The 22945-nt window shown below is 50.8% G+C and overlaps 8 protein-coding genes across 8 annotated transcripts; 6 read left to right on the top strand and 2 right to left on the bottom strand.

Moving 5' to 3' along the window:
- Window positions 1-144: 144 nt before the first annotated feature.
- On the top strand, window positions 145-7327 carry ASPVEDRAFT_89486 (uncharacterized protein; the record flags this gene model as incomplete). Its single annotated transcript, XM_040818626.1, has 2 exons — window positions 145-615; window positions 668-7327. The coding sequence occupies 2 exons, from the start codon at window positions 145-147 to the stop codon at window positions 7325-7327; spliced, it is 7131 nt and encodes a 2376-aa protein (XP_040674019.1).
- Window positions 7328-8018: 691 nt separating this feature from the next.
- Window positions 8019-8918, top strand: ASPVEDRAFT_47427 (GNAT family N-acetyltransferase). Its single transcript, XM_040813781.1, has 2 exons — window positions 8019-8799; window positions 8860-8918. Exon 1 carries the CDS (start codon window positions 8036-8038, stop codon window positions 8753-8755), a length of 720 nt encoding a protein of 239 aa, XP_040674018.1. The 5' UTR covers window positions 8019-8035; the 3' UTR covers window positions 8756-8799; window positions 8860-8918.
- Window positions 8919-10165: 1247 nt separating this feature from the next.
- On the top strand, window positions 10166-11657 carry ASPVEDRAFT_144100 (FAD-binding oxidoreductase; the record flags this gene model as incomplete). The annotated part of the gene is made up of 2 exons (XM_040807962.1): window positions 10166-10427; window positions 10489-11657. The coding sequence occupies 2 exons, from the start codon at window positions 10166-10168 to the stop codon at window positions 11655-11657; spliced, it is 1431 nt and encodes a 476-aa protein (XP_040674017.1).
- A 3183-nt stretch (window positions 11658-14840) lies between these two features.
- On the bottom strand, window positions 14841-15201 carry ASPVEDRAFT_98164 (Clr5 domain-containing protein; the record flags this gene model as incomplete). Its single annotated transcript, XM_040818790.1, has 2 exons — window positions 14841-15036; window positions 15089-15201. Coding segments are annotated over 2 exons (309 nt in total), but the record flags the coding sequence as incomplete, so codon positions are not given.
- Window positions 15202-15775: 574 nt separating this feature from the next.
- ASPVEDRAFT_392510 (uncharacterized protein) lies at window positions 15776-16530 on the top strand. The gene is made up of 4 exons (XM_040811882.1): window positions 15776-15911; window positions 15989-16145; window positions 16204-16320; window positions 16383-16530. The coding sequence occupies exons 2-4, from the start codon at window positions 16013-16015 to the stop codon at window positions 16460-16462; spliced, it is 330 nt and encodes a 109-aa protein (XP_040674015.1). The 5' UTR covers window positions 15776-15911; window positions 15989-16012; the 3' UTR covers window positions 16463-16530.
- A 560-nt stretch (window positions 16531-17090) lies between these two features.
- On the top strand, window positions 17091-17762 carry ASPVEDRAFT_143766 (beta-class carbonic anhydrase; the record flags this gene model as incomplete). Its single annotated transcript, XM_040807942.1, has 4 exons — window positions 17091-17188; window positions 17242-17279; window positions 17344-17483; window positions 17532-17762. The coding sequence occupies 4 exons, from the start codon at window positions 17091-17093 to the stop codon at window positions 17760-17762; spliced, it is 507 nt and encodes a 168-aa protein (XP_040674014.1).
- A 125-nt stretch (window positions 17763-17887) lies between these two features.
- Window positions 17888-19417, bottom strand: ASPVEDRAFT_89481 (uncharacterized protein; the record flags this gene model as incomplete). The annotated part of the gene is made up of 6 exons (XM_040818625.1): window positions 17888-18111; window positions 18162-18306; window positions 18361-18609; window positions 18673-18806; window positions 18862-19034; window positions 19092-19417. The coding sequence occupies 6 exons, from the start codon at window positions 19415-19417 to the stop codon at window positions 17888-17890; spliced, it is 1251 nt and encodes a 416-aa protein (XP_040674013.1).
- A 428-nt stretch (window positions 19418-19845) lies between these two features.
- On the top strand, window positions 19846-22172 carry ASPVEDRAFT_89480 (sodium:solute symporter family protein; the record flags this gene model as incomplete). The annotated part of the gene is made up of 8 exons (XM_040818624.1): window positions 19846-19912; window positions 19957-20481; window positions 20532-20763; window positions 20813-20885; window positions 20937-21007; window positions 21058-21203; window positions 21251-21454; window positions 21511-22172. 8 exons carry the CDS (start codon window positions 19846-19848, stop codon window positions 22170-22172), a joined length of 1980 nt encoding a protein of 659 aa, XP_040674012.1.
- Between the last annotated feature and the right edge of the window lie 773 nt (window positions 22173-22945).

The following is a 22945-nucleotide window of genomic DNA, read 5'->3' as shown; positions in this document are numbered from 1 at the left end:
TTTTCCGAAGACGCTTGCCTGCTATCAATATCCATTTGTTTGCACGTCGCAGAGCGCTCATAAAAATAACGCCCATCGACCACACGAAGAGACCCCGATCCTTTTTCCAGTGTCTGCCCTCAGTCCTTTGTAGACATTGTCTCAATGGGTTTGAACGCACACCAGGAGGCCCCCAAAGTGGCAATGGGGGCGACGGCCTGTTTGTTTCCTCAGCTTTCCGATCGTTCTGTCGGTACATCAACCTGTGAGGGAACAGAAAAATTAGAGATCGAAGCCGTGGATCTCTGTGACCTTGTAGAGATTACAAACATTCAGCCATGGGTGTATGCGGTAGCAGTGTGGGCGGCCGTACTGCGCTGCTTCACCGAGACCGAGTGTGTGCATCTCTGGGTTCGTGGAAACGCAGTCGCCACCACCGACACGCAACAATTATTGGTGATTCCTCTATCGAGTGAAACAACCATTCGGGAATTGTGCCATATGAAGAACTGGTCTCTGGCTCATGTGAAGGAGCCGGGACTAGCCAACTCAAACGTTGGGGTTGCGCTGGAAAAATGTATGTCTTTGGATGCCATTCCCCTATCCACGGTGAGCGCAAGCGAAGAAACACCTGCGGTAATAGTCCATACCCCTATGCTAAACTTGATATGTATTTTAACTGTGGCAGAGCTGTGGAATTTTCCTACATTTACGGCGTGGGGATGATCAACTCCGAATCTCTTTGGAGTATAAGGAAACCCTTCTCGGCCATTCTATGGCCAAACACCTGGCTAGTGCCATCCACCAAGGCTTAATACTTGCACGCCACCAGCTTGATGACCCACTGAGTGCACTATGCCTAGTCAGTGATGTCAATATCCAGCAGATGAACGTCTGGAGCGGCGATGGACACCACGAACAAGAACCCCTTCCCTGGTGGCATAGACTGCAGGAATTAGCCCTAAGTGTGCCTGATAAAACTGCAATTTGTGCCTGGGATGGGCATATGACCTTCGCAGAACTGGACAGGGTTTCGTCACGGGCTGCACACTATCTAAAGAACGCCGGAATTGGACCAAATATGTTCATTCCTGTGTGTTTCGAGAAATCGATTTGGGCTGTTATTGCTGTTATCGGCGTCCACAAGACAGGAGCTGCTGTTGTTCCCCTAGAACCGTCACAGCCACTCCCTCGGCTGGAGCAAATCGTCAAGGCCGTGGGAGCCAAGCTGGTACTGACGTCGTCTTGTTATGCCGATCTTCTAAGGAGTGTGAGTAAGCCTCTTGTTATTACCGCGGCGTCAATTCTGGATGTCCCCCTGCCAGGCACATTCTCCCCATATTTACCGGACGTCAGCTCGGCGGCATACTGTCTCTTTACCTCAGGAAGTACTGGCAAGCCCAAGGGGTGTGTCGTGAGCCACGGTGCCTTTGCCAGTATTGCCAGTCAGACTCCCGCCTTGCATCTCAGTGAGCATGCACGATTCCTCCAGCTCGCGTCTTATACCTTCGGGATGTCCATTATGGAGACATACTGTACTCTGAGTGGCGGTGGTACGGTGTGCATCCCCTCGGACGAGGACCGTTCAAGTATTAGCAGCTTGGTGAATGCCATCAATGATATGGCAGTGAGCCACATCCTGACGACGCCAACAGTTCTCGGATCCATTCAGCCAGAGGCTGTGCCCAGCCTTCGAATGGTCATGACGGGAGGAGAGCCTTTGCAGAAGGGTCACGTCCTCACATGGGCCGAGAAGGTATCCCTGTATCAATGTTATGGGCTTACTGAATGGATAGGGATATTCTGCACCTCCGAGAGGATTACGCCTTTCAGCAACACAGGAAGTATAGGTAGACCCATAAATGGTCAGATGTGGCTCGTAGATCCCACGGACCACACACGGCTTGCACCCATCGGCTCTGTTGGGGAACTACTTATTGAAGGGCCCTCTCTCGTCCAGGGGTATCTTAACGATCACCAGAAAACAGATGCCGTCTTCCTCGCCAGGCCGCCGTGGCGGACTGCCCTGGGTCAATCTGATAAAGGCCGCATGTATCGAACAGGTGATTTGATGCGGTTCCTTCCGGATGGCAGCTTAATGTACATGGGACGAAAGGATACCCAGCTGAAGATCCGTGGACAGCGAGTGGAGCTGGGCGAAGTTGAGTTCCACGTGAAGAACTGCTATCCCGAGTCTCTGAAGGTTGTTGTGGAGGCTATCACACCCCGTGGTAATGGGGATCAGCAAGTACTGGCGGCCTTCATCCACCAGCCTTTCAAGACAGTTTGCAAAGAAGACGCACCGTGGTTCGCTCCAAGCAATGTGGAATTCCAAGCCCAGGGCTCTCGTGCAGCAGAAACTATACGGTCACTGATACCCAGATATATGGTGCCGAACGTTTTTATTCTGGTCCGTCGCTTTCCTCGTACTGTCTCGGGGAAGATTGATCGATTGAGCATCCGAAGAGAAATGAATACTCTGCCACAGTCGGAATTTCTCAATCTCATCAGAACAAATGAGGATCTCGTGTCACCATCATCCGAGGTCGAGGCCCAACTTATGACCCTGGTGGGCGAAATACTTCAACATCCTTCTCATGATCTGGGAGTCAATCTAAATTTCTTCCACCTGGGCGGCGACTCGATAAAGGCCCTGAAATTGGTGGGACTGGCACGAGAGAAAGGTATCAGGCTGACGGTGAACGATATCCTCCAACACCCGGTCATCCGGGAAATGGCCACTGTCTCATCCCAGACAGAGCCGGCTATCAATCAGACAGTGGATGCATTCGCGCTGGTAGATACATCAGCAAAAGGGAGTATACTCCAATCGGCTGCAAAGCAATGTGGAGTGCCTGTCGGCCAGATCGAAGACATCTATCCGTGCAGTGCCCTCCAAGAGGGCCTATTTGCGCTATCCCTGCAGAACCCAGGCTCATACATAAGCCAAAGCATCTATGAAATCCGGCCGGGTATCGATATTCAACGGCTCAAAACGGCATGGGAGACAGTGGTTGCGAAACACGAACTTCTTCGTACCAGGTTCGTTCAGCCAAACAGCGGCGAGACCCTCCAGGTGGTCCTGGACGGCTCTCCAGCCTGGGACGTTGCGACATCCAAGGATGAATATCTTGACCAACCTGAGCGACTTCACACTGGCCTTGGAAGACCCCTCTTACGTTCCTGCATAGTGGAGGAAGCCCCGGCGTCCGGCAGAATGTATCTAATACTAATCATGCATCACAGCATCTGTGACCGGTGGGTTCTGCAGCTACACCTAAAGCAACTGGAGGCCGCCTACCAAGGGGGCAGCATGATGGCCACGCCTTATAATCAGTTCATCCGCTACGTGCAGGACACCAAAGATGATAGGGCATTCTGGAGCTCGCAGTTCAACGGCCTTACTGCGGCCCAATTCCCACGGCTGCCGTCTCCAAACTTCAAGCCTGCCTCAACCCATAAGCTTGAATTTCCGATGCAAATTCCAAAGGCGGTCCAGAGAGGCTTCACCATATCAACTGCCATCCAATTAGCATGGGGCCTCGTCCTGGGCTTCTATACCGGCACAAACGATGTTGTCTTTGGCTTGACTTTGACGGGCCGAGCAGCCAATATCAGTGGCATCGACAAGATGGCTGGCCCAACGATTGCCACAGTTCCGATGCGTATTCAAATCCACCCGCAGGAAATTATCAGTCATGCCCTGAATGCCCAGCAAGAGCAAATCGCCCATATTACGCCATACGAGCAGACTGGGTTACAGCGAATGCGAACCTTTGGTCCCGAATCGGAACTTGCGTGCAGCTTCCAAAACCACTTGACCATCCAGTCGCCCTGGGAATCAGCCGCAGGATCTCTTTTTGTCAATCGTGTAGACTCCGAAGCCGTTGCCGGCGGGTTTGCCAATTCCCCTCTCGTGGTAACATGCCAGCTTACAGCAGATCCTGAACAAGTGGCTGTTTCGGTCAAGTTTGACGCCCGAGTAATCGCCCAGCAAGAGGTGCAGCGTCTTCTATGGAGTTTGCAGGGCACACTGTGCCTTATTCTGGCTGACCATAGCCGGCCTGTACGCGAACTGCGCGCTATTAGCCCCCAGGACCTGGAACAATTGATCCAATGGAACCCTCTGCCGACATACACCAAATCGTCGGTGACCGCACTGGTCTTGCAAACCTGCACCGAACTCTCCCAGCGGCCGGCCGTGCATGCCTGGGACGGCCAATTCACCTACGGCGCTCTGGATCAGCTATCCACGGGTCTAGCCAGGCATCTTGTTGCGAGAGGAGTCAAGTCGCGAAGCTATGTCCCCATTTACACTGAAAAGTCACGATGGGCAGTAGTGGCCATGCTTGCTGTCCTAAAGTGTGGAGGTGCCATTATGTTACTTGATCCATCTCAGCCAGTCAAGCGATTAAAGGAAAACTGTCAGTTAGCCCAAGCTTCATTGGTCATAGCGTCTCCAACGCAGGTCCGCGCCGCCCTCGACCTGGCTCCAGACGTGGTTCTGTCAACGGGCGATTATTCTCGCTGGACAGTTGATGAGACGGTGGAGCTCCCAGCGGCACAGCCGGACTGGCCTTTATACACAGTCTTCACGTCTGGCTCCACGGGCAAACCAAAGGGCGTTATAATTGACCACACGACGTTTCTTGCTGCCGCGATTCCCAATATCAAGGGAATTGGGATTGACCAGTCCACTCGCTGGCTTCAATTCTGCTCCTATGCCTTTGATGTTGCAACAGTTGAGCAGCTCTGGGTCTTGGTTTCCGGAGGATGCGTGTGTATACCTCGAGATGAGCAACGGTTGAACGGAATTGCCGAAGCTGCTGCGGCCCTAAGACCGACACATACTTTGTTCACCCCATCCTTTGCCTACACCTTGAATCCCGACGAGTTTCCCTCCCTGGAGGTGCTACTACTGGGTGGGGAATCTATGCAGGCTAAGGATATACGCAAATGGGCACACCGAGTGCACTTGGTGAATTCCTACGGGCCAGCCGAGGCCGGGTCCACGTATAAGAATTTCCATGTCAAGCCAGAGTCCACCCCCAACACAATTGGATATGCCATGGGCGGGCGCTCTTGGCTGGTACACCCGCAGAACTCGGACCAATTGGTCCCAATTGGGGCGGTGGGTGAGCTGTTGATGAATGGGCCTCACGTTGGACTCGGGTATATGGGAGATTCGGAGAAGACTGCTGCAGCATTTATCCCGACTCCCCCCTGGCTTGACGACCTCAATCGCTCCCTCGGCTGCTGCAGCGATCCTGGGGACCCCCTTTGCCGTTTATATAAAACGGGAGATCTGTTCTGCTACAACCTGGATGGCTCCCTGCGCTATGTTGGCCGGAAAGACACTCAAGTCAAGCTTCGGGGCCAGCGCATTGAACTCGGCGAGGTTGAGTGGCACGTCCAGGAGCTATTCGAGGATGCTGTCAACGTCGTAGCAGAAGTTATTCCGTCTGCGGGCTCCCAGCCAAGCGCATCTCTGGCTGCATTCGTTCATCGTGTTGTGGATGAAGCGGAAATACCAGACAATTACTTCTTACCCTCGTCTGCCGAATTTCGCAAACGGTGCGCCACAGCAACCGCTGAGCTCCGTGACCGCATCCCAGCATTCATGATTCCTTCTTTGATTATTCCCGTTTCCAGACTGCCCCAGGGGGTGACGGGCAAGGTTGACCGCAAAGCGTTACGAGAAGCGGTTGTAGCCATGTCAGACTCCAGGCGCAGTGAATATCGCATGGCTATGGAGGAGAAGAAGCGCGCCCCGAGAAAGGAGGCAGAAAGAAAGCTCCAGGTAATCTGGGCCGATGTCCTCAGGGTACCCATGGACGAAATTGGCATCGACGACAACTTTTTCCACCTAGGTGGGGATTCTGTCAATGCCATGTATATGGCGGCCCGGGCTCGCGCGGAAGGACTTGCCCTGGCCGTGACGGACATTCTACAGAATCCGAAGATTTCTACCTTGGCCACTCTAGAATCCGAGCCTGTTGACGAGGACTATGCGTCCGAACCGTTCTCCCTGGTGGATGTGGGGACTCGAGAATCGGCTATTCAAGAAGCCATTCGCCTGGGTCTTGTGTCCCAGGCTTCTAACATCGCTGATGTTTTGCCTGTGACAGATGGTCAATCTTTCCTCCTCACACAGTGGACCCCAGTATATCAATGCCATGACATCGAAGGCCCAGTCGATGTAGATATGCTACGCGTTGCATGCAAGGCCGTCATAGCAAACCATGCTATCCTCCGCACGGCGTTTATTCGGACGAGGAAAAGCCTGTTACAAGTGATTCTCAAGTCTCTAGATCGACCTTTGCAACATATTACTACGGACGAAAACCTCATGATGTACTGCGACAATCTCTCCCAAGACGATTGCCAGATTTCATCCATTGTCAATTCGGCTCCGCTCCACTTCAGCCTCGTGTCCAACAGCAGCACCAGGCACGTCTTTATCATTCGTATTTCACATGCGCAGTATGATGGCCTTTCCATACGCGTGTTGCTCGACGATATAGCGGCCGAGTACTCCGGTATGAGAACCAGCGTTGCGGTGGATTTCTCTTCGTACATGTATTTCCGTGCATCCCGAACCACAGACAAAGCCTTTGCCTTCTGGCGTAACTATCTTCACGGATCATCAGTTGCAAACATCAGTCTCAATCTCCCCACTGGGCCCTCTGCCCCGCAGCCCGGTCGAGCGGGCGGGCGTGTCTCCGTCGCAAAAGAGATACCACTTCCCACTGCACCAGCGGGAATCACCACCGCCAGCCTCGTCAAGGCTGCCTGTGCGTTCGTACTAGCTCGACTCACGTCCCAAACAGATCTCATTCTCGGCCAGACTGTAAACGGACGCAGTCTGCCCCTCCCCAATATCGACAAGGTCCTCGGGGCGTGTCTGAACTTTATCCCCTTGTGGGTAACGCTCCAGGAGTCATATACAGCCTACGAACTGCTGCAGCACGTCCAAGACCAAAGCGTCTCCACTCTGGCCTACGACTACATTGGGTCCTCAGAGATCTTCAGACAGAGCACCGACTGGCCGGCTGACACCCCCTTTTCCTGCGTCGTTCAGCACCAGAATCTAGAACGCAGCGCCGGTCTCCGTCTAGCGGGAACAAAGGCTACTTTCTCGGGATGGGCGCATTTTATTCCTGCCAATGGGATGTGGATTGTCTCAAGCCCAAGAGAATCTTCTCTAGACGTGATGATGTGCACTTCAGAAGGCGTGATGTCTGCGGGGACGGCGAGGGGCCTGATGAAGGAGATTTGTGCGGCGATACAATCATTTTCGAACTCTCCTGGGGATCAATTGGATTTGAATGGTGACACCATGGTGTAAATTACCTTCTCATCCAGCTGTATTCGGCTATCTAGGTTCCGACATCGGCACTCGCATAGTGTGGATAGATAAACGCTTTTCCCACTACACATGCACTATAGCAACCATCTAGCCGTTCTTCCTCTTGGTGAGGTCCTGCTTGTCTAATAGCCTACCTATATGGCTTCATTCGTCGTCATTACTTCAATACGGCTATCGACAATGAGACTCTCCAATCCGTTGACGCAGTATTTGTACTTGGCAGACGTTCATGAGATGGATACACGGCGATGGCGCGTTAGACATACATCCTTGAACGCCATTGGCGAATGCCCTGTCATCATGAATACCTTGGTGTTCTCGCAGAGGGTCTTACACATGCTGAAGCTGAAAGATGCCAGTCTCTACTAGAATCAGAGTCATAATGCAGTTAGCTGTTTCCCTGAGTCGAGCTCTCCTTGTATCAAATCCTAAAGAACAAGAGATGCTAAGCCTACTATAAGAAAAATCAGGTTATACTACAATAATAGATTGTAATCCCCGACCCTTATGCTCAGCACTTTCCAGTACTGGTGTTATATTGTATCAACCATACCACGACGATACAGAGTGGTTATGCCGCCACTTCTGGTTAGTTAAGAATTAGTCAGATCCAGCCTGTTGGCGTTAAATCCACAGCAAATCTGGCATCATCATTTATTTAATCAGTCAACACGGACCATGTCGACAATGGAGTCTCCCCAATCTCACACCCCCTTTGAACCCTTTGCCATTTTAACACCTAGACTGCTGCTCTTGCCCACCCCGATTGCCGTCTCCTTGGCCACCTACCGCGCCCATTATGCAGGCTTACATGCCGACAAGAGCTTCTGTCAAATGGCCTTTGGAGACCATTTCCCGGCTCGCAACTGGAGCGACGATGAAACTCGGGCAGTGATCGAGACGCGTGATATTGAGCGGTCTTGGAAGAGACGGGGCCTGGGTGATTTTGCTGTAGGACTGCGCGCGTCCTGCGATCGCGATGAGTACACTACCGAAGGCACTTCACGTTGCTTGGTGCTCAAGGGAGATGAGTTCCAGAGTCTTGCGGGGCAGAACTCGCAACTCCTGCGTGAGATTAAGTGGGTGGGCTATGCTGGGGTCCGGGATGCAACGACGACGTCTCTCCCAGACCGCGAAGAGGGTGACACGCCTCTCCCACCATGGCAGGAGATGGTTGAGCTGAGATACGGTATTTCGCCGGCATTCTGGGGTGGGGGGATTGCAAAAGAAGCATCCGAGGCGGTTATACAGTGGGCAGTCAATGAAAGGGGCGTCAAGAGATTTATTGGCGAGACAGAGCGACACAATCAGCGAAGTGCGAGGCTTTTACAAAAGCTTGGATTTGTTACCAGCGGAACAAATTATTGGAAAGAGCCCAGTGAACTGGAATGGGAATTAGTTATATAATTATACTGTACCTATCCTTTCAATCCACTGCGGAGGGGGTCTGGGTAGGTGCCGGATTCACTTGAATCGTTAGTTGGCTGGATTGGTGAAGCTGATAGCCAAAGGATACGACAGGCTGTGCAGGAGACGATTGAAAGAACAGTAAATTACGGGAAGGAAAAGGGATGGGATCACCACTTCCGATACATGAATTACGCGGGAGAGTTTCAAGATGTCATTGCTGGCTATCAGAAAGAGAACGACGATAGACCGAATGCCTCCTCAGAGCGATATGATCCAACAGGTGTTGTTCAGTTACTTCAGCCTGGTTACTTCAAGCTCGATGGATCTTCTACCGACGCCAAGCGACATTAATTCGATTAGACTTTTAACTCCTTGATCAATGAGGACGTCCTCTACACACGGAAGGAGAAACTGGCTTGTTGGGGATAACGAAGCATTGTATATCAGCAATACCATATGTATATTTAAAGCCTCAATCATATGTATCAGTAGCAACCCATCTAGAACATGGAAAATGAATGACCCAGAATGGAACCGATCTGCGATGGGAGGCACTGCTCCTAGACGATATATATTCAATACCCACATGTCCTCTCTATGAACGAGGCACGCGCAGAAAGGGACAGTTAACCGAACAGCCACGAGCAGCCATGCAGTTCCTACTACATCCCCCTCCTCTATATCTACTAGCGATGATCGAAAGCTTCAAAATTTCGAGTTTCATTCTATATCATTAGAAATATGCTACCGACAGGCCGAACAGATGTACCCAGCTATAGTTCCCTTAACAAAGACGGCGGCTGGTTCGTGGTATTATGCGACGACATGTAAATCTCAGTCGCTGTGTATTTTTGTTTTGATCATCTTCTATTTTATTTTTCATATGGTTTTGATGGGCTGGGTTGTGAAGCTGTCCTTAGTTGATGCAACTAGCGGCACCGGTGTTTCAGCCCTCAACGGCCGCACGTTAGCGTGTTTACTAGAGTAAACAATGCTCCAATAATTGACCTATGATTGCCTGACAACACGTGCGGGGTTGCTACTTGGACCGTGTCTTGCTGTCATGCCCAATATTCCAATACCCTGGTGTGAGCTATCAGTCAACACACTGAGGCAGAGCGTTACACCAATATCCACCTGGCAGCGCCACCCCGTTTCCTACCAAAGAAGGACAAGCAATATGAATTCTCCCTGGGGTTCGGCCCGGCCTAAGTAGCATCCACCTTCAATGCTCAGCCCATTTGTGACGGCCACTCCTTGGCTCAAGGACCCTTGCAGAATAACGCCAATGTCTTATTATTCGGATAACGACACATAAAAGGGGGCCCCGTTCCAGTCGCGCGTGCAGATTCCCCCTTCTCCATGGGGTGATCTCCCCTCTCTGAAGTCTATTTTCCTTGTTTCGCTATGGGCAATACCACCAGTATTGCTGATGCTCGTGACTGCCTGGTTTCTGCCGTCGGTGGGAATTCAGCACATGTTGCCTTCTCAGACCAGCTGCTTTACCAGTCCACGGCAGTCCACGCGTATAATCTGAATCTCCCTGTTACCCCAGCGGCAGTGACTTTCCCGCAGTCCGCGGAGCAGATTGCTGCTATTGTGAAATGTGCCTCTGATCGTGACTACAAGGTTCAGGCGCGCAGTGGAGGGCACAGTTTTGGTAATTATGGTACACCTTCCTTCTTCCTTGATACAATTTCATTGTGGGAGAGTGGTTAACAGCTTTCTAGGCCTCGGAGGAGATGACGGCGCGATAGTAGTCGACATGAAGCACTTTTCGCAATTCTCTATGGACGACTCGACGTACACCGCTACAATCGGACCGGGGATAACCTTAGGCGACATAGACACAAAACTCTACAGTGCAGGAAAGAGAGCAATGGCGCACGGAATCTGCCCTAGTATCAAAGCCGGGGGCCACTTAACGGTAGGCGGACAGGGACCGACGATGCGCCAGTGGGGGATGGCGCTGGACCATGTCCAAGAAGTCGAAGTGGTGTTGGCGAATTCAAGTATCGTGCGAGCGTCAGAGGCTCAGAACCAGGATGTCTTTTGGGCTGTTAAGGGTGCGGCCGCGAGTTTTGGGATTGTGACTGAGTTCAAAGTGCGCACTCAACCGGCGCCGGGACTGGCTGTTCAGTTCTCGTACGGATTCAATCTTGGAACTGCGGCGCAGAAGGCACAGGTGCTTAAAGATTGGCAGGCATTTGTAGCGCAAGAGGATCTGTCGTGGAAATTCGAGACCAATTTGATTATCGCTGACGGGCAGATTATCCTGGAAGGCATCTTCTTCGGGTCAAAGGAGGAGTTTGACTCGTTGGACTTGGAGAATAAATTCCCTATCAGTGAGCCTGGTACGATCCTGGTCCTGGAGGACTGGCTGGGAATGATCGGGCATGCTCTGCAAGACACAATTCTCCAAATTGTTGGCGACACCCCGACGTGGTTCTATACAAAGTCGCTTGGCTTCACGCCCGACACCCTGATTCCTGATTCCGCGATTGATGAGTTCTTCGAATACATTCACAGCAACAATGCTGGCTCCCTGACTTGGTTTGCCACTATAAGTCTCGAGGGCGGCGCTATTAACTCTGTTCCTACCGATGCCACTGCATATGGCCACCGGGATCTGCTGTTCTTGATCCAATTCTTCATGGTGAATCCGCTGGGTTCGATCTCGCAGACGCAATCCGATTTCACCGACGGTCTCTATGGCGTCCTTACTGATGCCGTCCCGGAGAGCGCGGGACGTGCGTATCTCGGCTGCCCGGACCCTGACATGCCTAGTGCCCAGCGCGCATACTGGGGCAGTAATCTTCCCAGGCTGGAAGGGTTAAAGGCAGATCTGGACCCGAAGGATATCTTCAAAAACCCTCAGGGCGTCCAGGCCGCACTGTGATATTGCGCAAAAGTACCCTTAGTATAAGGCTTAATACGTCACGAGCCGCCGTGGGTTTGTCATAACTACTGTATATATACGGCGAGCGTTAGACAACGCGTACTATCTGTTAGTCAATCGACGCAGAGAAAGCGTGTATGATCAATGTCTAATCTAATCTCCTTTCCGTATTCTCCGAAGAGGATATGAAATCTAACACGCTGTCATATATCCCCATAGTTGGGCGCGCTCTCCAAGCAAAATACCCTCTCAGCCACCCAGCAAGTTCAACATAATGTTTTGACTCCGCTTCAGATGCTGCAGTTGAACAGGTGGTGATCAACTTGCTGTCAACCGGTAGTGATTGTAGCAATAATGCCACCATGTCAGTTCGGCCACTAAGTGCAGCGAGCTGTATGGCAGTCTTTCCATTATGGCATGCGGTGACATCCGCGCCGGCCTCTAATAGAATCCGAGCCACGTTCACCAGGCCTCGATCCGCAGCAGCTTGGAGTGCGGATATAGCTCGTGATGGGTTCAGGCAGGGAGAAGCGTTGACATCGGCCCCATTTCGGAGCAAATTTGGTATGAGACTATAGCATCCGTTCGCAATAGCCTCCTGCAGGGGTGTTCCGGAGTATTCTGTTGCAGGGGCGTCTGAAGTCGCACCACGGGACAATAAATACTCTGCAAGCTCTTCGTCACCTTGTCTAAGCGCCACCTGAAGGCACGTTCTGGTGGGTTGAAAGCACCCAGAAATATCTCCACTGGCCTCCCAAAATAGATCAACAATGCTAATACAGAGAGCACTGTTCATTCTATTAAAAACGTAGCATGAACGTATGGATTCCCAGACTAGCTGCGCGTGCGCCAACCAGATCGGTTTCGGGAGGACCGCCATTTCTTCAAATAGAAGTTTATATACTTCCAGGTGTGGGTATAATTGTTCCACAGCATACTGTAGAAGTAATCCGTCTTCCAGAGATTTCTGCGGATCAGGATCATACTGCAACAGAAGCCTCAGGATCATAGCGTCACTTGCCTCCGCTAATGAGTGACGAATCACGGATCGATAGAACTCCCTGGTCGTGAAATTGGCGACTGCACCGTTCTCCAGTAGCAATTGCAGCATGGGCTTGTCGTGATTCTTGATGGCCCAGCCCAAAGCTGTGACGCAGCCAAATATATCATCTGCTGGGCGGCGGAAGCTGGTCTTAGCACCGCAATGCAAAAGGTACTTTGCTCCTTCCAGCCACCCAATCTCAGCCGCGGTTTCTAGAGGAGTGACAGGTGTAAAGACATGCGGAATGCCGATTTCAAGACCTTGGGTAGCTTCATCATTGGTAAGTGCAGCACCATGGGCAATCAATGTTCCCAGCATTGCGAGGTCTCTGTGCTGCACTGCTGCCACAAAGGGGGGTTCTCTGTCCCAGCATGGAGCAAGACACTTCACATCTGCCCCGAGCTGGATCAAAGCCTTCACGACTTCGTGATTTCCACCAGCCACAGCTGCCCGTAGAGCTGTCATGCCTGCATAGGCTGCTGGAGCAGCATTGATATCAGCGCCATTTGTAACCAGAAACCCTACCATTGAGGAATGCCCGCCGAATGCAGCAGCCTGCAATGCAGTCATACCTCTATTCGACCCAGCAGGTGCGTTGAGCAACGCCCCTTTTCTAATGAGGATCCGTGCAAGCGGTATGTTTCCAGTCCCTGCCGCGGCTTGGATAGCAGTGCGGCCGTTGGTGCTAGCAGGGCGGGCATTGATATCTGCCTCTGATGACAACAAAAGACCGTAAATCGCCTTGTTATCCTGTTGGATCGATATCTGCAATGCAGTGCCCCCTTGGTTTACATCCACACCCGAATCTGGGTGACTTCCGGCATCCAGCAAGACCAGAACCATCTCAAAGTTGCAATTCTGCGCTGCATATTGCAGAGGCGCTAAGCCAGCCGGGTCTGCAGATCTCCCGGTCCGAATTGGATTTGGCTTCGCTCCATGTTCGAGTAACAGCTTTACCAGGTCCATGTCATTATTCTCTGCAGCGATCTGGATCGGTGTCATTCCATGCCGAGGGAAGTCCCGATCAAAATTTAATAAATTTAATAGCCCAAAGTCAGCCGAGTATTGTATATCAGCACCAGAGTTGATTAAGTGTTCGGCCGTGTGAGGATTTCGAGATCCAGCTGCTGCCAGCAAAGCAGCGCCTAGCCATCGCCGGTCTATGGCACCTCCACAGAGGCCTATCAGCACCGTGACCTCGATCGTTCTGCCCTGTGAAGCTGCTTCAACCAACACGATGCCACAGTAAATTTGTGGCAGACTAGAATATCCGCTGTCAACCATTACCGGCCGAGTCAACTTAGATCGCAACCAGTCACCTAGAACAGCAAAGCGTACATCCGTATTCATATTGCGAAGATTCTGCAACGATACATGATCTGCAAGGCCGAATTTCCAGAGGAGAGTGACTATACCGGAAATTTTGGTAGAAATCGCAATGTCGAGGAGATGAGCATTGGAGTACGGGAGCACACCCTGCTTAAGCAATGATTCTGTCCAGTCTATATCGCCTCCTGCCACAGTCGCACGAAGAAAGGCCCTGCGGAGCATATGTGACGATGAGGTCTTCAAGTCGCATATACCTTTGAATGCCGAAGGGAAGTGTTTCTGAAGGATGGATACTGCTGTACTGGGTTCCAGTTGATCGTGCATGTTGCTGGCTTCATACAATAATAGTTGCACCATTAGAAGGACTGCCTGTGCAACTTGTGCAAGTTCCACATGCGAAATCCCCACTAGACCTCGAATACTGGTATGATCCTTGCTCCAATATTCGAGTACATCGGTGAATCGTTCGTTGGCGAGATACGTGGTAAGGTCCGATGATAGTGATTTCAGAAGGGACTCTGAACATGGGCTAATATTATACGAGTGAAACATCTCATATAGCTGAGTCGCTAGACCCGGATGATACCCAGGCCNATGGGCAGCCACTGTTCCGACTGAATGTGTCAGTACGTCCTGTCAAGCATGGGGTTGTTCTTACCTATCCAAGGGGTCAACAGTCCCACAAACTCCGAATACGACATCGATTTTGTCTGAGATACACTGACAACGCCGCTGTCAATAGGACTGACAGGGCTAGGGGTTTGAATACAAACGCCAGCCGGAGTAGGAACATCGCTCAAGTCTCGAAGGCTGTCAACCACGGTGACATTCCTTGCGATCTCCTTGGCCACCTTCTGGGGAGGCTGTAGTTCTCCATATAGAAGGACGTCGGTCTTCTTCCCTGCTCGTGTGCGTTTTTTCAGTCTGCCATTGATGAACACCCAAACATCAGCAGTAGCATGTTTGCCAATTTTCCAGGCTTTGAGCCTTGCTCTGTATTGACTTTTACTGTGGACTCCATCAGGACGGGCAAGTGTACCTTCACACGTTTAAAACATACCTCGCTTGGAAGCCATGCTTTTCATCCATCTTGATCATGGTGTCCTTCAAGCTCGACTCGCGATAAAGCGAGATAATCTCCTCCTTGTACCTATCCCATGCCGCAGATTCCACTCGAGGCGCTTTCCCCGGCATGTTTGTGAACCAACAGTAATCCAAACTGAACGATCAGAGGGGCTCGTCCGTGCACAGACCGGTCGGGGAGCTGTGGTAGCAAATACAAAAATAAGATGCTTTTGTACCGCCTCCGAACGGCCTTTGCGAGTTATGAAGAGTATGCTTCCATCTCTCGTGGGATGCTGGCGGTTTTATCTCCGGTGTGGAAGACACAGCCCAATCCCTGCAACTGTGACACTCATTGGTCAACGCCGAAATGTGGTCTTTTCCACCGCAAGATCAGCAAGGCTGGCAGCACCTGGTAGTACTTTATGCTTATTGGGTGATACCAGACTGGCCAAGCCGGTCTCACCTGGCTGTCAAGGGCCCCAGACCAAGAGCCTGGAGTTGTCCTGTGGCGTGATTTGCTGAGTCCGGATTGCGGTTTCTTTCCCCCCAGCTCGAGTGAAATCAGGAACCAGGGCCCACTAGAAAGATGCTTGTTGGCTCAGTCCAATCTGTGCTTTCGTCTCGCTGCGGCTCAGCCTGCATTACGACATGATCCCGAGATCATAGTCACTGAACTGAACACTGCTTCAAGTAGCCTGTGCGATGTACTTTTTGAAATGGAGCGCCCCGGGCACTGCTACAGGTTGAGGCCGAATTTTGGTCAATTTCGGCACCTGCCACGCATGCCCATTCTTATGTCTTGACCCTTGTTGGTCGAGGTGAGTTTCCCCCAGGGCTGGGTATAAATAGTCTTGACAGGCACGGTGGCAGTTGATTTTGTCGCTAATGATTTTAGTCGTCAGTCTGACCTAGCTTTCCAATGCCCTGGTCTACTGAAGCTATTATCGCCTTTATTACTTTGCTCGCCACCTTCCCTCCGTCAGCCCTTCTGATATGGACATACTTCAAGAGGAGGCTTCGTGGGCACCCTTTGCTATTCCCTAATAGCCCAGGCAAGGCCCTCATCAATGTTTCACTCGTCGGCTTTCTCTGACTTCCTGCTCTCTCAAGCTGTGATATCCAACAACTTCTTTTTCTCCTCGTTCTCTCGAAACATTACCTTTTCCTACACTGGCGATCCTAATGCATTGCTTGAGTCCGAGGAATACAATCTAGAAAATATACCTAGTTCGTACACCCCCAGCTCAAGCCTTTTGAAGAGCAGTAGCTTACACAGTAGTTGAGCATAGTACCCGTCGTACCAAATTACCCTCTCGGTGGAATGATACCAGCGGAACGGCGACTTACCTCGCTTCCTCGTCAGAACTAGTTTTGTTATACTACTGGGCATCTCAAGAAAAGTGTCGGCTATGGTTGAGGTGAGCCAGCGACATGGAACGAGTGGGCTTGGCAATCAATGCTAAAGTCAAATTTCTGGTGTGGTGTTTGGATATCTTGTGTATTTATTAATGTACGCGATCCAAGCTAGCGACTTTGTTAGACGGAGGCGAGTGGCAGTGATCGAGGACAAATACTAGACTAAAACGGTAGTATATAAAGATTAGCGGAAATTGCCTCCGCCAAACACTTAACACCTGTTTCTGACTAGTGCCCGTAAATCGATCCTGCTTCTCTCTGTTATCAGGGGTTTGCGGTGTCTGTAATATGCCACTATATCACTCTAGTCCAAAAGTATATTGGTCTCTGAGGAACAGAGTCCCACTGCAGGCAGCCGCGCTATTCCTGGCGTTACTAGTATTTATCAAGCTACACTGCCATTTTTAGGTTCTGCACTATGATAATAAGTATGGGGTGGCGACTCCATCAAAATTGCGTTGGCTTTGCTATGCTCATTCTCGACTCCAATGACGCAAGCATCTCTTGATCCTTTAGAAATGGGTCGTAAATTCCGGGATAAAGGCATCCCAGTATTGATGAAAGATCAATTTTAATCCACCATGGCATTTGTCTTTTCCCAGACTCGTGAGATTGAGGCCGCGAATGAAAAATATGCGGCGGCCTTTACTAAGGGCGACCTTGCGCTGCCTCCTGCTCGGTAAATTGTTATAAAACTATATATTTCTGAATATATTCTAATATTGCTTTTAGCAAGGTAGCGATTGTTGCTTGCATGGATGCTAGACTAGGTTGGTGATTTCAAACGGCCCAGCTCTGGTACTACTAGGGTAATGATACTTATCGATGTTGAAGATCCCGCCAAAGCTCTAGGATTGCAAGAAGGCGATGCCCATGTCATTCGGAATGCTGGAGGACGTGCTATTGAGGCCATTCGAAGCCTGATCATTTCTCAGCAGCTTCTTGGAACACGCGAGATTGTGCTCGTACACCATGTACATACCCTCGAAGTTCATTACTGGGCTACGCTAATGGGTGCACAGACTGACTGTGGCATGTTAACTTTCTCCGACGAGTCAATTCGCCAAAAGGTCCGATCTGAACTTGGACAGGATGCCGACCATATTGCATTTTTGCCATTTACAGACCTGGAAGCTAGCATTGTGGACGATGTCAAGCTGCTTGAGAACCATCCTCTGCTTATTGATGTACCAATTACCGGTTATATCTACGACGTTAAGACAGGAAATATCACCAAGGTGCAGCGCGTTTAGTTTTCTGATAGCTAGTTTGGTCTTTTTATCCTGTTTCGCCGAATCCCATTGAATATATGGGCAATTTAAAAAAAAAAAAAAAACCAAATAGAAGCCCCTGATTGAGCCTCTGAAGGTCCATTTCTTCAAGTATACCAACTCGGCTCTGGCGCCTCCTTCAGCAACGCCCACGAGCCTACCTCGCGGAACTTGTAAGCAATAGGGTCATGAAGGCTATGAACTCGAGTATTCCTCCAGAATCTATCAAAACCGTAACGGCTTAGGCTTCCACTGGCACCAACGTACTCGAACACCTTGGTGGCTGTCTCCAGCGTCACCTCAATAACGTGTGCCTTGGAAGCCGCGACCTCTACAGATAAGTCAGCAATCTCCCCTCAGTTAAATAAGTGGGCAACTTACGAACGGCAATCCTGCCACGTATAGCTTGCGTTAGTTCATGTCGGGGTGCATGGATGGCCTCCGAGACCCTCTCGGCAGTGCGGTCAATCAAGGCTTCAGCGGCCCAAACCTTAGCTTGCAGCCTACCATATCCTTCCAGAATGTACTTTACCCAATTAGCTTCAAGGTTCGGTAGATAATGCATTATATGGTGTCTTACCCATTCTTCAGCTGCCTTGGCCTTGTTGTCTCCTCCATACGGCCATGCCCGGGTTCTTGTCTTGGTGTACTCTGCCGCCGATTCTAACGCCCCAATGGCAGCACCGAGGTGTACAGCGGCGAACTGTAATTGCACTGGGGGAAGGATAAAGTCGTGGTATGCATCTCTTGGTGTCAACGTCTTGTCAACGAAGCCTGCAGCTTCAGACCAAGGGATCCTGACGTTGCGGATTACACATCCACCGGATTCCTGGAATGACATATTAGAGACGTTAATTCATATTTACTATCGTCATGACTGAGCTAAACTCACTGTCAGTCGCTGCCCAATAACATCCCAATCCCCCTTGAAACTGATTCCCGGCTGCTTGGTAGGGACGTAAGCAAACACATGCGTGCCGTCCTTGAGCACGCCTTCTAGGACTGTGATGTCGCTAACCACGCCTCCTAAGGCAATATAAGCGTTCCAGCCAAGCACTGTCCGGTTAAATGGTTATCCTACCTGTGGAGAAGAACTTCTCTCCATTAAAGATAAGGTCCAGGCCGGCATCCTCGACCACCATATCGGCGTTGCGCGGATTCACCGCACCTCCCAGGTAATAATTCCCTTCAGTGAACTCCCGTAACCATCTCTCAGCCTGTTTCGGTGTTCCGAGAATCTGGCTGCTCCAGAACCTGAACCGTAGTTGGAATGTAAGCTCAAACTCCTACTGGCTGGAACGCCCAACGTACCACGAATAATGATTCCCAAGTAAATGTCCAATACTCGCATCTGCCTTCGAGATTTCCGTGGTGACCTTATAAGAAGTTTGCCAGGTCTCGCCAGCACCTCCATACTTGTGTGGGCCCAGCAAATTCACCAACCCGGCGTCCTTGAGAAGCTGCACTTCAGCAAAGGGTGATTTTCCCGCGGCGTCTCGCTCAACTGCATCAATCTTGAGGATTTCAGATGCTTCCCGGGCGCGGTTTATCCATGCTTCGGGGCCGGTGGGCTTTTGGGCGGTTTCCCATCGCTGCGATGCGGCGGCCCGTGCTTGCTCAGCTTTGAAGTTTTGCATTGTGGAAGTAATCACGGTCAGAACTGAGGTCTGAGAGAGCCTGGTGATAGTTGGAGAGCTACTTTGCGAGCCAATTTAAGCTTGCAGGCGTACTGGGTTTGGTAAGTGGCCGAAGACGCAAATGAGCAATCCTGGGCACCGGTAAATGAGCTTGATCCCACGGTCTCAGGCGAGTCAGAACGGAAACATTTCACCAGTAACAAAGGAGAATGCCTGGTATTTCGGAGACCTACCGAGTCAGTTGGCGCAGTTTCTGTGAGTTGGAGTCGTTTCAATGATCGCGTCACTTTAGTTCTGCTTATGCCACTGCTCCTGATATGGCGTGCATCGTTAAGCAGTGATGGGCATTATTAAGATCATATACAGTACTGGAATGTCAAGGAGAATCGGAGCTTCTCTTGACCAACGGCTATTTGTGGCAGATCAACATGTTGACAGACGCACTCTTCCCTATCTTCGACCAGGGTGTTGGTTATGGCATAGTGATAGGGCTAGGTAAGGACCCAGCAACCCTTCGCGCATAGCTACTGATGACCCAGGGGGGCTCTTTGTGATTCTCATGAGTCTGACATCGTACGCCCTAAAGAAGTACATGTCCGAAGTACAGGACTCAGAGATGTACCTGACAGCCAAACGCTCCGTGCGATCGGGGCTCATCGCTTCGTCCGTGGTGTCCTCGTGGACTCTGAGCGCGACCCTCCTTTCCTCGACCAACTTTGGCTACCTGTACGGCATTTCTGCAACATTCTGGTTTGGCGCCGGGTGCTCCGTCCCTATTCTTACATTTGCGGTCCTGGCGATCGAACTTAAACGCAAGGCTCCCAGTGCGCATACCTTTCTGGAGCTGGTGAAGCATCGATACGGCGCGCCGGGGCATATTGTGCTAGCCGTGTATTCTTTAATATACCAGATCTTCATCTCAGTGAACTTACTCGTTGGTGGTGCGAGCGTCTTTCATTTGACGACGGGGATGCATCAGGTTCCTGTCTGCTTCTTGTTTCCCTTGGGTGTCTGCATATATACATTCTTCGGTGGGATCAAGGCTACGTTTCTCACAGAATGGGGTAGGGAATTCCCCATAAGACCTATGCTATGTTGATTAACGTTTTCATAGTTCACACGGTTATTCTCTTCGCGATAATGCTCGTTTCTATGTTCGTCATGTACGCAAGCTCATCCCACGTGGGTTCGCCCGGTAAAATGTGGGAGCTTCTGATGACTGCCTCTGAGATCCGACCAGTAGCTGGGAATGCGGAAGGCCATCTTCTCACGATGCAAAGTGTCTACGGTGGGCTTGTTGGGCTGACGTTCTTGGGTGGTGGGTTTTCGGCGACTGTGGATTCCCAGTACGTCCAAGAAGGCTTTATTCTGGTGTAGCCCTAACAACGTGAATAGGTTGTTTCAGAAGGCGATTGCCGCCGATCCAAAATCCACCGTTGCTGGATATTTATTGGGTGCTCTATGCTGGGTAGGTAACCTCCACTCCACTGTACTCCGTTGCTTATGCTGCTTATATCAGTTCACTATTCCATTCTGCATCTCGACCACCTTCGGTCTCGGCGCGGCGGCGCTTGAGCACACCCCTTCCTGGTGTGTCCAGCTCATGAATGCGAGTTAGTAATGAAAGCTGATATCCACAGGCCCACGTATCCCGATCCAATGTCAGCCAACGTCGTAGCAAATGCCCTGCAAATGCCGTATGTGGCTTATGTTATTCTCGGAAAAGGAGGCGTTGTCGCAGTGCTCCTTATGCTCTTCCAGGCCATCACTAGTGCTTTAAGCTCAGGTAAGATATCAAACGTCTAGACGGACTATTCGCTGACAATAGACCAGAGACTGTGGCCGTTACGAGTTTAATCACATACGACTTTTACAGGGCATACATAAAGCCAGCAGCTACCGGCAAAGAACTCATATTCGTTTCGCATATCGCTGTTGTTGTATACAGCGTCGTGGTTGCTTCCGTGGCAGTCGGCCTCTGCTATGCCAATTTCTCGGTTAGCTTTATCGTAACTGCCATTGGAATTATCATCGATGGTTAGAATTCTCTCCGCTAATATGCACTATCAAGCACGGGATACTAATTTCAGAAGGAGCCGTTATACCCAGCGCCTGCACGCTCTTCTGGCGCAAGCAGAGCAAGTACGCCGTAACGCTCGTCCCCATCCTCAGCTCCATCGCAAGCATAGGGACTTGGATTGGCGTTGCCTACCGTCGCGAGGGCACCATCAGCGTCGCAACGCTTTCGGACTTTTATCCATGCGTGGCCGGCAATATGCTCGCGCTGACTGCGCCAATCGTGCTCACTCCGCTCATCACGTACCTGCGTCCCGAAAACTACGATTTCGCCAGGTTTGAAGAAATCAAGCTGGTTGATGATAGCGCAATATCGGGCTCTAAAAGACCAGATGCGAGAGATATAACGGTTACGGGGCGGGAAGAACGCGTTGACCTCCTCAGGGCACGAAACATCGCGATCGGTGCTGCGCTATTCCTCGCGATCTCTATGACAATTCTTTGGCCAATCCCTATGTATGGAACGGGGTATATCTTCTCGAAACGCTTCTTTACTGGTTGGATTGTGGTTACTTTTATTTGGGCATTTTTTGGTGCTATCACTATTACAGGTTTACCTCTTTGGCAGAGTAGGAGGCAGATCCGTGCATTCTTGGCTGCGGTTCTTGGTGGGTTAAGTGATCTTGGAACGGCGAGAGGTATTCAAGCGTCGGAAGTTATCGTTCACAATAAAAATTGACGCTGTGCCTTGATGGGTGTTTCTATCATTGTTAATACAGTGCCCTAATACTATGCCTATTCTCTGCGTATACAGCCACAGGAAACTTGATTATCAAGCAAAGTTCAAATGCGTTACGAGTCACCATATCGTGAAGTTCAGATACTGTCCGTTTCTATGAGGGCGCGCGAACGCATCGGGTATGTTTGGAATGTCCGCGGCTGGCGCATTCCTGGCGGCTGCTGGGGCATATCCCCGGTTCCGAACTTCCAGTCTTCCAGTCCCTTGGGAATCGGAAATCGTTTCCATTCAAGTTGTGTTGGCAGTTCACGATTCTCTCTGGTTTTTCTGGTTTTTCTGGAAAACAGGTCTTGCTGTCTCACGCGGTGGACGGCCATTTCCCACCACAACTGCTCACATAATCCGCCTGAAAACGGCAATTATTGGAATATTCAATTTTACCTTTACTGTTGGATCCGTTTTAACGCGATAGTTTCCGGATACTCGGACAATCCCCAGCCACGGCCGTATATCTGCGGTGAAGCCCCGGCTATCCAAGCCGATTCTCACCGTCAATTCTGTATTTACCGAGTTGATTGGCCATTTTAGGAGTTATATTCCCCGAATGTGTCCTCATCCTTTTTTCCTACCTACCTTGGCGTATTTCTTTTACTGTGGCTGTTGCATTCCTCGGCCCTGGGCACTTACCTATCAAGCAACGCTTCCTGAGTTAGAACCATCGCGCACCAGCGCTATTACCGAAACATCTCAGAAGAAAGTTCTGAATTAGCTAA

Source organism: Aspergillus versicolor (genome assembly GCF_001890125.1).
Source record: "Aspergillus versicolor CBS 583.65 unplaced genomic scaffold ASPVEscaffold_15, whole genome shotgun sequence".
Lineage (NCBI taxonomy): Eukaryota > Fungi > Ascomycota > Eurotiomycetes > Eurotiales > Aspergillaceae > Aspergillus > Aspergillus versicolor.
This window is presented reverse-complemented; position numbering and strand designations above follow the sequence as displayed.

Excerpts from the sequence above, each read along its gene's own strand:
- ASPVEDRAFT_47427 (XM_040813781.1), top strand. The coding sequence starts at position 8,036 with ATGGAGTCTCCCCAATCTCACACCCCCTTTGAACCCTTTGCCATTTTA.
- ASPVEDRAFT_392510 (XM_040811882.1), top strand. The coding sequence starts at position 16,013 with ATGCCCTGGTCTACTGAAGCTATTATCGCCTTTATTACTTTGCTCGCC. Across the intron at positions 16,146-16,203 it reads GCTATTCCCTAATAGCCCAG|CTGTGATATCCAACAACTTC; the intron begins GCAAGGCCCTCA and ends TGCTCTCTCAAG. Across the intron at positions 16,321-16,382 it reads CAATCTAGAAAATATACCTA|TACCCGTCGTACCAAATTAC; the intron begins GTTCGTACACCC and ends AGTTGAGCATAG.